General features: G+C 39.1%; 1 protein-coding gene across 2 annotated transcripts in view; it reads left to right on the top strand.

Annotated features, from left to right (window-relative positions):
• Nucleotides 1-6,147: 6,147 nt before the first annotated feature.
• The window catches only part of LOC109034835 (uncharacterized), a 40,846-nt gene continuing 32,245 nt past the window's right edge, over nucleotides 6,148-14,748 (top strand). The window contains exons 1-2 of one of the 2 annotated variants that reach the window (XM_019048207.2): nucleotides 6,148-6,543; nucleotides 13,332-13,571. In XM_019048207.2, the coding sequence (XP_018903752.2) occupies nucleotides 13,337-13,571 (235 nt within the window). In that variant the 5' untranslated portion in view covers nucleotides 6,148-6,543; nucleotides 13,332-13,336. The remainder of the gene's footprint in view (nucleotides 6,544-13,331; nucleotides 13,572-14,748) is intronic. The other variant, XM_019048208.2, reaches the window with a different exon arrangement.

Here is a 14,748-nt window from a genome sequence, read left to right on the forward strand (position 1 = left end):
TTTGCCAATTTCGTTTTCTAACAGTCCAGAACGTGATGACGTCACCACGGAAACACGTAAATGGCAAGTGCGAAGCCACGTATCTCCCTTTGCGACGTTGCAGACTTCCCGTCATACTTTATTTTATTTTTTTTTTTTTGGAGACTGGTGGACGTAATTTCTTCAAAACTTCATTGATTTTTCTTCTCTGCTAGCAGGATATTCTGTATGGATTTCAGGCAATTATTAAGTTGGCTTGCTTTCTCTCCGAAAATGTAAAATTCCCAAGTAGCATTGTCATCTACTTTCTAGGTGGCGCGCATCAAGAAAATGTCTACTTTCTAGATAGAACAATTTTCTTGAAAGCAAATAGGTATAAAGTAGATCCAGAAAATAGGCACAAGAAAATACATTTTTCCTTGCATTTTCTTAAAAGAAAACATTAAGCAATTGTCTAGAAAATAATTCTACTTTCAATAAAGTTTCTATCTTTTGTCCAAGTGGGAAGTTGACAGAAAGTAGATCTATGAAATAGATCTATTTTCTTTGGTCAGACTTTTGACTCGCAATGTTTTTTCTTTCTATTTTCTGGATAGCTCTCATTTTCTTTGTTTTTTCTAGAAATTTTCTCAATATATTTTTCTAGAAAAAAGTTCTATTTTGCTACTTGGGTTGGGGCGGAAATTTTAAAACACCGTAATGGAGATACGTGGTTCCTTGCTGTAAAAAATCTTACAGCCGGCTATAGGTCTACGACATTTTGGAACACAGATCCTATAGCCAACTTTTACCGGAAAAGCTCAGCAGGGAATTCCTACGTGATATGAGGAAATTCGCAAACGCCCGAATGTCTATTCGACTCTTGTACCCAGCACGATAGCAAAGATAGCAAAGAGATGATGGTAGCATGCGATAGCAAAGAGAGCAGTTACTGTCAAGTTTTCGAAATCGAGTTTCTTTCAAAATTCGTCAAATCTCTTTTAGATGAAATCACTGAAATAGCCAAAACAGCAAAATTCATCTTAATTGTATGAAAACGAGACATATCGACGGTGAAACTACCAAACCACGTATCTCGTTTGCGGTGTTTAAAAATCTACGCTCACATTTTGTTTTTTGGAAGTAGACCAAATCAATATCATTCCTTGAAATTTTCACGGAATTTTCTCCGCGCGAAGAGGAAAAATCACAGAAATTTTCAAGATTGGGTGTTAAGTAGTTTTTCATTTAAAAAATAAAGTATGACAGGAAGTCTGCGACGTCGCAAACCGAGATACGTGGTTTGGTAGTTTCACCGTCGATATGAGAAAGCTGTAAGTGCGCAAAAAATGACATAGTGTTAGGAAAGACAGCGGTAAGTGACAATATTCCTCCAGAGAACCAATGCAAACAGTGCTTTCAGGTATACTGCCGCCCCCTTCTGCCAATTTCTAACCTGAAAATGTGTTCTTTGTGTGTCCAAAACGCAACCACGAAAGCATGCAGAAGATAGCATTTACGGCAGTTTTGCCTGACGATAATCTAGCATGAAAATGAAAAATACCACTTTTATGAAATTGAAATAAAATCGGTCGATTTTCAGTCATCCACGTGATTTCTGGAAGTCTTTCGTACGACTAGTGGCATTTTGACAAAGAACGGAGGCTTCTTCAGATAAAATTTCCCGGTCAGAAGATTCTGAGCCCGTTTTCTCAAAACTTCAATTTTGCACTTTCTACTCTCTTCGCTATCACGGCACACAGTGGATCGAGTCAATAAGAGAGCCGGACAAAATTTGGAAACTTTAAACGCTTATAAATCCGTCTTTACAAAACTTTGAGGTTCTAAAAGTGGTTCCATTGGTTTCCTCGTGAAATTTTCATCCGAAGACAATCCTTGAAAATTAAAATCGACGGTGTGAGTCGGCAATCACAAAACTCGGTTTGCGACGTCGCAGACTTCCTATCAGACTTTATTTTTTAAACGGAAAACTACTCAACGACAATTCTTTATAACTGTCGTGGTTTTTCTTCTCTGTGTGAAGAAAATTCTGCAAAAACTTCAAGAGATGATGTCAATTTGTTCTCCTTGAAAAAAATAACATAGAGGCGGAGATTTCCAGGCACCGCAAAAGAGATATGTGATTGCCGACTTACACCGTCGAAATATGGCGAAGTATATTTTCAGTTTTTAGTCAAAAATTTCATGTCCGACCTCTCTAATCGAGATGTTGCATGTGCAAGGAATTTGCGATTTGACTATACTGATTCTTATATAAAAGTTCGTGAGAAACGCGATGGTGCCACTGGTTTTCTCTGAAATCAACTCCCAAGCTCAAAAAAAGCTCTCAAGTTGAGGCCAAAATGGAGGGGATATACCACGCTATCCTGAGAGTCCACCTCTACATCAAGACAAACTCTCCATGCAAAGATAGAGAGCAAATACATTAGCGGGATTGCCGTGTTTTCAGTTTTAGAGTCCCCGAATAAAGTGGCAGCCCTGTCATTGTATTTGCTCCCTATCTTCGCTTGGAGAGTTTGTCTTGATATAGAGATGGACTCTCAGGATAGCGTGGGATATTTCCTCCATTTTGGCCTCAACTTGAGAGCTTTTTATAAGCTTGGAAGTTGGTTTCAGAGAAAACCAGTGACACCATCGTGTTTCTCGCGAACTTTTACCTAAGAATCATCAGTCAAATCGCAAATTCTTCACACATGCAACATCTCCATTGACCCGATCCACTGAGCGCCAGAGCAAAATGAGAGTAGGCGGACTTTATCGGAAAGTGACAACGCTGTGGGGAAATTCATTGCCAGCTTCAGGGTTAAATCAATAGAACACTCCCCTCGGAGCTTCCAACACCACTCCGTCGCAGAATTAATGCAAAATTAAATCGCATTAGTTATTGATGCGAAACAATGCCCGGGGAACCGGCCACTCCGGCTGTCCCATGCAAATTGCGAGGGAGGCTGGAGTGCTCCGCGGGATAAACCCTCCCCCCTCTCCCCCCTCCCCCTCCCCCCGGTCCCCGACTGTGGAGGTCACGCGGCTCGGTTAAAGTTTAATCCAACCCTTATTTCCGATGCCTTTCTGATCTTTACAACAGAGCATGCTCTTCCTTCATCCTTGTTGGGTTAGAGCATACTGCCGTGCTAAGGAAGAACGCCGTATGATCCTTCAGGCGTTGCCAAGTTTCCCTCAATAAAATCCAAATTTATCAGGAAAATTGTGAATATTCTTTCCCACAATTTTCAGACAATTTTGCACGCAATTTAATGTAAACTACCTAAACCTTTCAAGGAAAATTATGCATGAATGTCATCAAAAATACATGTTTTATCAATGGAAATTTGGCAACTCTCAAATGCTCATACGGCGTTTATCCTTAGCACGGCAGCATAGCGGATGCAGACACCTCGAACGTAAAGGGGGAGGGGGTTGAGTACCCTCATAGGGAGAGTATGCTGTCGTGCTAAGGAAAAACGCCGTATAAACCTTTAGACGTTGCCAAGTTTCCTTCCTTAAAAACCGAATTTGTTAGGATAGTTTCGAATATTTTCCCCCGATAATTTCAGGCAGTTTCGCACGCAATGTAATTTAAAATGTCTGAAAATTTCAAGGAAAAATATGCATGAATGTCGTCAAAAATACTTGTTTTATCAAGGGAAATTTGGCAACTCTTGAATGTTCATACGGCGTTCTTCCTTAGCACGGCAGTATGGTCACTATGCCTTATGGAGGGGCTCAGGGCCCAAAAATGGCGGCGCTTTGTTTTGGTTTTTGAGGATGGGAGGGAGGGGTCATTTCCAACTTTGGACGGTTTTCACCTGATTATCACCGACCGCACTTGTTGCCAATCTTACTACATCCCAGATGATTTTCCTCGAAAACTGTAAATGATTAGCCGTAAAATTATGCGTATACGCCCCAATAATGTATTTGAGTAAATTTCTCGTTGCGTAATGTAAATAAAACTACATTATGAATCATTTTGTATTTACATATACTTACAGCGTCCCTCACGGCATTTTTGGGCCCTAGAAGGCTACATTCAGCCTAACATGGTCGAGCCAATCAGAGGTGGTGAACGAAGTGGCCATACTATCCTTATAAGGGTACTTTAGGGGGGGGGGGGGTACAGGAGGTTCGGGGGCCTCTTCCAGAGAATTGTTGAATTTTTGAAGCATCTAATACGCAGTTTGAGTCAATTTCATTATGAATAAATACCATATGTGAGCGTTTTTTCTTCTCCTCTCCTATGTTCCTCCCTTCTTTCTTCCTTCTCTTTTTCCTCTTCCTTTTTTCGGGCGAACGGGAGGGGGCGTATGCCCCTACACCCCCCAGGATCCGCCTATGGGCCTAAGAAAGAACACACGTGGTATCGATTAACCTAATCGTCGGTTTAAGGTAATTCGATGGACGCCAAATTTTGTGTCAGGACGTCTAGTCATGCGATATATTGCATTGATTAGCTCAGTGTTTTTATGTAAATACTTGTCATTTATATCGAATTTTGAGATCGTATTTCTGCTGTTACGAAATTAAAGAATTCACTTACCAAATTTGACAAGAAAAATTCAACGTAATAATTGCAGGGTTTTTTTTAGAGGAAAAATAAATTGCATGGGGTGCTCCTTGAAGGAAGTTTTACGAAAAAATCAACGGAGCCACTCCTAATACCTCCACTTTTCGTATTAACGTCGATATGAGGTTTTAATACCTCCAAATTTTGTCTGACTCCTCTCATTGACTCGCTCTACTGAGCGGCGCGCCGCGCCGCTAGGAACGCGGTCAGTGCCCGAAATCAAAACGCCTTCAACTCCGTGCGTATGCAACACGGACATCCATGGAGCTCGAATAGTTGCATCCAGGCGTCATAATGCAATTCCTTCCGTATGCGTCGCATGCGACACTGTATGAGGCTTTTATTGTTTCATTTCACATCTAAACTTAATTCCAGCATTGCTTGTTGGACCGATGAAGAAAACCATCATTGATTTTTATCGCGACATTGTCAATTTTCCAAGAAATACATATTCTTTAAATGTATTACGTTACCGGCCCTCGAAATCGCAAAAAAATTAGGTGTCCCTCATCCTACGTCAATAAGTCGTCCTCAATCTGGATTTTTTCTGTCCTTCTCTTTGAGAAAAGTCATTTTGACGTTTAAGTGTGTTTACAAAGTACATAATTCCGACGAATCGCACGGAATTCGGGACAAATAATGACTATTCGTCTTCCGAAAAAATGAATTACGGTAGGAAATATCTGCGGCATCACAAGCTTTTAGACATAATACAAAATTATAAAACTTAATTATATTTACAATTTTAATGTGCGAGAGAACTGCTACCTCTGAAAATTACAATTTTAACCTATACTGAGAAAAACTTCCCTGTCAAACATAGCACAACAGGAATCCTCGGAACCGGAAATTTCTTCAAAGTGACAGATTGTATATCTTAGAAATGGCAAAAATGCAGTCTGAAACAAGGAGATATTATATGTTATTTCAACGAGAATTTCTTGTATCTGCATATTAAACAGGAATTCCTATTGATCAAACGGCAAATTAACGGTGTAAGTCGGCGTCGGCAATCACATAACTCGTTTGCGGTGTCTGAAAATCTCCGCCTCTATAATATTTTTTTACAGGAGAACAAATTGACATCATCTCTTGAAGTTTTTGCAGAATTTTCTTTACATAAAGAAGAAAAATCATGACAGTTTCAAAGAATTGTCGTTGAGTAGTTTTCCGTTTAGAGAATAAAGTATGATAGGAAGTCTGCGACGTCGCAAACCGAGTTATGTAGTTGCCGACTTACACCGTCGAAATTTGTTTTCTGTGTATCTGTGAAAGAACTGCTATCGTGGAGAGTTCATTGGCACCGCTTTCAGAGACCGAGGAAGAATCAAGGCCTATGCCATCACGATAAATAGTGATGATTGGTCTTCGAGCCTACCCAAATCTAATTACTTGAATCTCAAGCGGGGCCCATTTTGGTGTGGACTCGAGGTTTTTCGTTGATTTTATCCTCGCTAATTCGTTAATCGCTCGGTTTTCCCGCCAAGAGACCAGACCATCCGGGGGCGGTGCGGATTTGCGCGACGTTTGAAACAAGGATGCCATACAAATGACCCAAACTAATCCTTCGATGCTGAGAGTACTCATGGAGACATCCGCTCACTTCACTTGCCCGTCCCTTTCTACGCCCGTCAACAAGATTTTTCCGCCTTTATCTTTTTGTAGCTATCGTTTTTTTTTTTTCTTTCTTTCTTTTTTTCTAAAAAAAAAACATCTACCACCTGGTGATCGGAATATGCATTACTTAACCTGGACCACTTAAGTGCATAACATTACCTTAAAGATTCATCGCTCCAATTTCAGTGGGAACATTTACAGTGCCAACCATCCCCTGTTACTCAGCTATTATCTTTTTGAGGTAAAAAAAATATCTTTCGAAAGAGCATTTGTTACTTTTCGTTTGCGCGGAGTGTTGTATTATTTCTGGTAAAAAGGCAGATGGGCTTTTAGATTTTGTGTTTCTGTGCTTTAAACTACTTACCTGGATTTCCTCCTCGAAGGTAAGTTAATTTGTTACCTTATACGATCGAAGATATTCATTAAAAAATGTAAAAAGATGTTTAAAATATTGTGAGGTTGGTCTTATGCTAAACTCGACACACTGAAAAAAAATAAGATGCTGATGTAGCACCTAGGATGTCAAAAATGTGTGTGGTGATCCGAAGATGCTGCCTTTACTGCCCCAGCAGTTAACTTTTCATCCTATGAATGCAAATTCAACTACGTGGGCAATCAAGGTAGCTTCTTAGGATCACCAGACATATTTTTGACATCCTAGGCGCTTAAACAGCATACCATTTTTTTCAGTGTATATTTTTAACACCTCGATTCAAAATTATTTCAGAGTCGGTCAAATCGGTGAAAAGTTTCAGGGTATTTTTTTGACCATTCACGTATATGGAAGCATTCTTAAAATTCTGTAAAAATTCTTGACGGCGGACATTATAAACAACGCGTGTTGAGAAATGAGATACGCTAGTATGATCGGTATACCATTTGGATTCAGAGTTTGCTGATTAGCACCGTTTGAAGTTAGATAAAATAAACGACATGCCACATTTTCTCCTTCACTTTTGTTCAGATAGGAGAGTAAGATTTTTCCTTCTGGCCTCCATGTGATTCTGACCTTTGACGAAGAAATGTTGACAAAAACAATGAAAACCATAGAATTGGCTTAACTGTAGAAAAATGTACGTAAGGGAGGAATTGAAATATGACGTCTCTTTCAGTAGATAACCATTTTTCCTCTGAGCACATACATTTTACATAATGCTCATAGGTTTTGAGCCTGAAATGCTTAAATCCCGGGTGACGTATCTGCAGCAGTGACGAGGCGTGCTTTGCGATATATCGATTGTTTTGCCATTTAAACCGCCATGGGAAATGGTCAATGCATTCAGCAAGCTTAATTTATAATTTCTATGAGAAAAGGTAAAATTTTAATGCAAGCCCCATTTCGTCACCTTCCCGGCAAAGTATCACAAGCGCCACTTTGCCAACTTTTCAAGAGACACAAAAAACTGAATTGCGACCGTAAAAGACGGATGTTTGGCTTGAAACTTGAAATAGAGATCCAGCACACCTCCCTGCTTCGAATTTTAATAAAATTTCTTTAAAAAAACGGGTTTTTCTTTGAAAATTGGCGCTTGTGATATCGGCTTCTCGGGGCACTCTGAGAATCTATTGGCGCTTGTGATACGAAAGCCCATCAAAGAGGGTTATACAAAATCGGCGATTTTACCCCCCTCTTGGATTTTGCCCGGAGTTGGATATGTTGTTCCCTATCACAAGACACGCCTTTTTCCGGCGTTGGCAAGTTCACCCGAAATTTTTCCCGCGCGCTACAGCGTTGCCAAGTTGAAAACAGGCAAATTCCGTAAGTGGCGTTAAAATTGAGCTATGAAGTTGCGGTTTTAACGAAAATTCTTTAAAAATTGCGCACTTTTAGGAAATGACCATCAATTTAATGTCGCATTAATTTTAACATGCATTGTTGCCAATTTTTCGATTTTTTAATTCGACTAATTTTACAAATCCGCAAATACCCAAAAAAGCTATCTTCAAATTTGAATGAAAAGTTGTCTAATCGATAGTTCGTTTGATTCCGCATCCATCGATATATAATAGCTGACTAGGAAACTTTCGGTTCGCGAGATATCAACATTTTTGTAAACAGCTTTATGGAGCGACGACGCTTTTTGAGTCCGGGCGGATAGAAATTTTAGCCTCCAAAAACTCAGGTCAGCATTAATTCCATGGTTTCCCATGTAATTTTTGGCGCTGAATCCGAATTTGACCATTTCTTAAGAAAATTTGAATTACACAGAGTGTAACGACAAACTATTGTATTGTTACATACATAGATAGGAGCTGCTTTAACAGTGGTCTCTCGCGCCCCGCAACGCCTAACCGCCATAGTTCCTTGTCCTCCCACAGGTCCTCAGTAATTTGGAGCGCCTTTGTTCCTTTTTAAGCCCCTTATTGCCCTTTCCTGGGCGGCCTCTTCACTTTGGTATTGTTACTTTTTTCTATTAAATTCCATTTTCTCAGAATTATAAAATAAAATTATATACTGAATATAGGGCGATGAATAATGACGGTCAAATACCGCCAAAATTCAACGATTCTACGTAATTTTGGCAATATTGCAATGCGTCTTGTCTTGTTTTAATGAAGTCAGTCTGAGGAGTACATTTTATTCATTAATTTTTAGCAGAAAGTTTTCCCATTACTGTTTCAAAATGTGATTTATTGACACGATTCGACAAAACTCACTGTTTTATGAATTTTTCCTCTCTGGAATAAATACCCTTGTACCTAATTAGTTTATATCTAAGTTGAAAATTAAATTATTCTACAAAAGTCTATTATTTTGCACGAGAGATACATTTAAATAATTTAAAAATAAGAAGTGAACAAAGAATATAGGACAAATATCGAAAAAACCAGCGAAAATTCAAGTATTTTGTTTAAGCTTGGCAACATCGGAATATGTTCGATTTTATTTTATTGGTCATTTTTATTAAATTCTGCTCATGTTGTTCATTAGTTTAGTCAAGAAACATTCTCTTAATCGGAAAACAAGAAACTTAGGACAAAAACCGCAAAAGCGCCGATTTTGGTGTCTTTTTTTGAGTTCGCTGCTTGTCGCGCGTTTAATTTTGCCGTGAGTAGAAAGAATTTGACTCAGCTTGTAGAAAGTTCAACGAGTTTTAACTGTGAAAATAACCAATTTTGCCGTCTGATCAACTCCTGGCAAGTCACTGGCCATAATCCGCCAAAAAGCCCGATTTTAAGCCATTTTTGCCAAATTTGGCAACTTCTTGGTGACAATTTTTTTATGAAATGGTCAAATTCGGATTCAGCGCCAAAAATTACATGGGAAACCATGGAATTAATGCTGACCTGAGTTTTTGGAGGCTAAAATTTCTATCCGCCCGGACTCAAAAAGCGTCGTCGCTCCATAAAGCTGTTTACAAAAATGTTGATATCTCGCGAACCGAAAGTTTCCTAGTCAGCTATTATATATCGATGGATGCGGAATCAAACGAACTATCGATTAGACAACTTTTCATTCAAATTTGAAGATAGCTTTTTTGGGTATTTGCGGATTTGTAAAATTAGTCGAATTAAAAAATCGAAAAATTGGCAACAATGCATGTTAAAATTAATGCGACATTAAATTGATGGTCATTTCCTAAAAGTGCGCAATTTTTAAAGAATTTTCGTTAAAACCGCAACTTCATAGCTCAATTTTAACGCCACTTACGGAATTTGCCTGTTTTCAACTTGGCAACGCTGTAGCGCGCGGGAAAAATTTCGGGTGAACTTGCCAACGCCGGAAAAAGGCGTGTCTTGTGATAGGGAACAACATATCCAACTCCGGGCAAAATCCAAGAGGGGGGTAAAATCGCCGATTTTGTATTACCCTCTTTAACGGAGTTTTTTCCATATTTCTTTATTTTTAATCTAAAAAAAATATTATTTTCGTATGTAAATGCATCTTATTAATTCAAAACTACCCATAACTCAACTTTAATAAAAATAGCGCTTGTGATACTTCGGCCGAAAAGTGACGAATCGCTCCAAGTCATTCCAAAAGTTGTTGATACTAATATCGAAAATCAATCTCAAAGATGAGCGATTATTCCCAACTTGGCGCTTGTGATACTTTTCTCTTACATGGCGCTTGTGATACAAAAGTTCGTCAACTTCAATGGAGTATTTCAAATATTTATTTATATTTAGTCTAAAAAAAATATTATATTCGAAATAACGAGATGTAATTACATGCGAAAATAATTTAGTTTCAAGTCATTCCGAAGACTGCCGTGACAAAAATTGTAAAACAATCAGAAAGGTAGGCGGTTGCCGAACTTGGCGCTTGTGATACTTTTCTCCCAAATGGCGCTTGTGATACGTAAGTACATCAACTTTAATCGACTTTTATTCATATTTCTACATATTTGTTGTAAAAAAAATGATTATTTTCGTATGTAAATGCATCTCGTTATTTCGGAACTATTCATAACTCAATTTCGGTAAAAATGGCGCTTGTGATACTTTGCCGGGAAGGTGACGATTTAGTGATTCACTTCGCAGTAATATCAAATAAAATGTTCAGGAAAATCCTGCGAAAAATTCAAACTTTAAAAGATTTCCGGAAAATTCGTATTTTTATCAAAAGAAATTTTACAACACCCGAATGTAGGTAGGTACGGCGCGACGTTCTTGAAAAGCCTTTGCAAGTGCTTCTAAAGCAAAGGCGACGCTAATCATGTTTGCATTGATTGAGCAAACATATCGACAGCGAAACTGCAAAAACGCGCACCACCTCTGTGGTGTTTCAAAATTCCCGCTACACTTTTATTTTATCAACAAAAAACGAACCTACACTATTTTTTCAAATTTTCACAGAATATTCTCAATCCAGCCAGAAAAAGTTGAGAAGCGTTCAAAAAATGGCGTATTGAGTATTTTTCTATTAAAAAAAGATTATGAGAGGAAGGTTGCAGTATCACAAATCAAGATACGCGTTTTTGCAGTTTTGACAGCAATATGAATCTCTAAATGATGCCAAATTTCCTCGTTTTGACGAAGAATTAATTTCACTAAAAAAAAAAGAATGATAGATTTAACCATATATTCATCCTGATCTCGGCACCAACCAAGAAATATGGTTGAATCAACCTAGTCTGTGATGGATGAAAGCGTCTGAGATGGGACATGCAACCGAGTTCCTTGGTTGGTACTAAAATCAGCTGTAAATATGGACTGCACTTTGCAATTTGGAGCTATAAATTCCGGCCCGGTTTAAAAACAGTGTATGTGCCATTAGTTTCCCTATGCACAAACGTGTTTTTTCAGATGAGCCAGAATTTATAGCTCCAGATTGCAAAATGCAGTCCATATAATCATCTATATCATTCCTTTTTTTCTGTGTACACAAGCGAGATAATTGTAAGTTTCCTCTTCAATCCGCTGCATCATTCGGTTAAATGGACCGCGTTTAACAGAAAAGAACCAAGCTACATTAGCTATTGTCAAATTTAACTTGGCAATTTAATTTTTTACGAGAGAACGTTTGTGTGAGTTCCTTTGAAAATTTGCAGGAATTTGCTTTGTACCACGGAAAGAATTCACTGAAATTTGCACGAAAATCCGCACAAGCGTTTTCATGTAAAAATCTAAACTGGCCGATTATATTCGGCAATAGCTGATGTGGCTTGGTTCTTCTCTGTTTAACGCGGTCCAAATTACAATTGAATCGACGTATGCAAAAACGTCCGTTGTCCAATACAGGGTTTCATAATTGCGGTGGGTTTTTTTTGTCCCACGACACTGATGAATAGAATAGATCTCTTTTGTAAACGTTCAATTGCACCTAGGGGATTATGTATAAAATTGATCTACATTCCTAACGTCTTAAACCACCTTGTGTCGTTAAGTTACAATGAAATTGTCCACTCGAATGGGTCACTAAACCATGAACGAATTTTGACTTGCGAATATAGTTTTCTGAGGGGAAATGACGCGTAGAACACGATGCGCACATTAAAAACGCGGACAAATAACTCAATAACCGAGAAATGCGCAGTTCAAATCGCTCAACTTATACGCAAATTTAAAACGCCCCGGTTTCGCGCCGCGCCGAATGATGTCATCCGGCACCAATCAGAAGCGGGTACGGGTTTCCACGACTTCCGTCAAATGTCTATCTACTCTTCGTATATGGAAACAATACTAAAGTCGAAATCATATCTTTTGAATTCAAAACTTGAATCTCATTCATATGTTAGCTGTAATAAACGAGCAACATTTCCATGTTGAAACACGTTTTATTCTAACAAACATCCGAGGAAAACGAGAGAAGATTGCGATATTACTACCGCAGTGCGTCAACACCGTCAGTTTCCCGCCATTCGGGTGCGTTTGAAATGTCTTGCAGTTTTTAGATTTTTCAAAAGCGGGTTTCTCCGCGATTTCGGCTCCATAAAAATGCGGAAAAATCACCACGTTATCTACTCACATTGTACTTTCAGAAAATTCGATAAAATAAACAAGGTTTAGTGACCCATTCTGAAACACTGTCTTGGACATCGGACGTTCTCGCATACGTCGATTCAATGGAGATGTTGTATGTGGGAGGGACTTGCGTTTTGACCATTGATTCTTATGTAAAAGTTTGCGAGAAACACGATGGTGCCACTGGTTTTCTCTGAAATCATCTCCCAAGCTCAAAAAAAGCTCTTTAAGTGAGGCCAAAATGGAGGGGATATCCCACCCTACCCTGAGAGTTCACCTCTACATCAAAACAAACTCTCCATGCAAAGATAGGGAGCAAATACATTAGCAGGGTTGCCGTGTTTTCAGTTTTAGAGTCTCCAAATAAAGTGGCAACCCTGCTGATGTATTTGCTCCCTATCTTTGCATGGAGAGTTTGTTTTGAGGTAGAGGTGGACTCTCAGGGTAGGGTGGGATATCCCCTCCATTTTGGACTCACTTAAGGAGCTTTTATTGAGCTTGGGAGATGATTTCAGAGAAAACCAGTGGCACCATCGTGTTTCTCGTGAATTTTTACGGAAGAATCGATGATCAAATCGCAAAGCCCTCACACATGCAACATCTCCATTGGAAAAGATTCACAGGCTCTCTGAAAAATTCGCATTTCATCGGAAAAAACTTGACAACGTCAGAATGTTGATACGGTGTTGCTGCCTAGCACAAGGATTGCAAGTGCAGTTAAAGCGACGGGGATGCTAATCATGTTTGCGTTGATTGTTCGAAGGGAAGATGACGGGCGGGCTGGCGCGACTGTTGGCAGCCTTGATGTCGCTGGGTATGGCTTCGGCGCTGTGCTCGTCCAGGGACCACGAGACGAAAATAATCATCGGGGCACTCCTGTCCCTTCACAACGGGGAAAACTGCACGCAGGTCGACTTGGGGGGCATGCAGGAGATGGCTGCCCTCGAGGGCACCATCAAGGCAATCCTCAAGAACAAGGCGGACGCTGTCCCTTTCGATATAGGTTAGTATCGTTACTCTTAACACTAGTGAATGAGAAGAAAAACAAACACAATTAATAATAGATTGATTTATTGTTGGGTTGATGTTTCCTAACAAAATTTCCGATTTAAAGGTGATTCGATGGACGCCATATCGACGGTGAAACTACCAAACCACGTATCTCGTTTGCGGTGTTTAAAAATCTACGCTCGCATTTTATTTTTTTGAAGTAGACCAAATCAATATCATTCCTTGAAATTTTCACAGAATTTTCTCCGCACGAAGAGGAAAAATCACAGGCATTTTCAAGACTGGACGTTGAGTGGTTTTTCACGTAAAAAATAAAGTATGACAGGAAGTCCGCGACGTCGCAAACCAAGATACGTGGTTTGGTAGTTTCACCGTCGATATTTTGTGTCAGAACGGCATGCGATATATCGCATCAATTGGCCCCATTTTTTCAGCTATTCGTCATTTTTCTCCAATTTTGAGATCGCAATTCTGTTGTCAGGAGACTAAAGCACTCACTTACCAATTTTAACAAAGAAATTCAACGTAATAAAGGCGTGGTTTTTTCAGAGAGAAAACATTCCCCTCGATACCGATATCGAAACTGCACTCGAATGCGATGTTTTCTTTCTAAAAAAACCACGCCTTCATTACGTTGAATTTCTTTGTTAAAATTGGTAAGTAAGTGCTTTAGTCTCCTGACAACAGGATTGCGATCTCAAAATTGGAGAAAAATGAAGAGTACCTGAAAAAATGGAACCAATTGATGCGATTTATCGCATGCCGTTCTGACACAAAATATGGCGTCCATCGAATCTTCTTAACACTAGTGAATAAGAAGAAAAACAAAAACAATTAATATTAGATTGATTTATTGTTGGGTTGAAGTTTACAAACAAAATTTCCGATTTCACCACACAAAAACCTGGACTGGCATTTCCGCACAAAATCAGCCGGCAAAGCTTTATTTTTCGCACGATTTAGCAACACCGCGCAGATAATTAAATCGTGCTCCTTTTAATCTACATCCAAAATTTTTTGGAACAATTAGAGGGAAACATTTTACCGACCTATTGTTCCTCTGACGTAGGGCCCAAAAGAACAACCAACCTATGAATTCTAATTATCTGTCTGATCTATTATTACAAAAGTTACGATCCGTTGTTTGTAAAGCACGGATTTGACTTAAG

Source organism: Bemisia tabaci, chromosome 9 (genome assembly GCF_918797505.1).
Source record: "Bemisia tabaci chromosome 9, PGI_BMITA_v3".
NCBI classification, from domain to species: Eukaryota; Metazoa; Arthropoda; class Insecta; order Hemiptera; family Aleyrodidae; genus Bemisia; species Bemisia tabaci.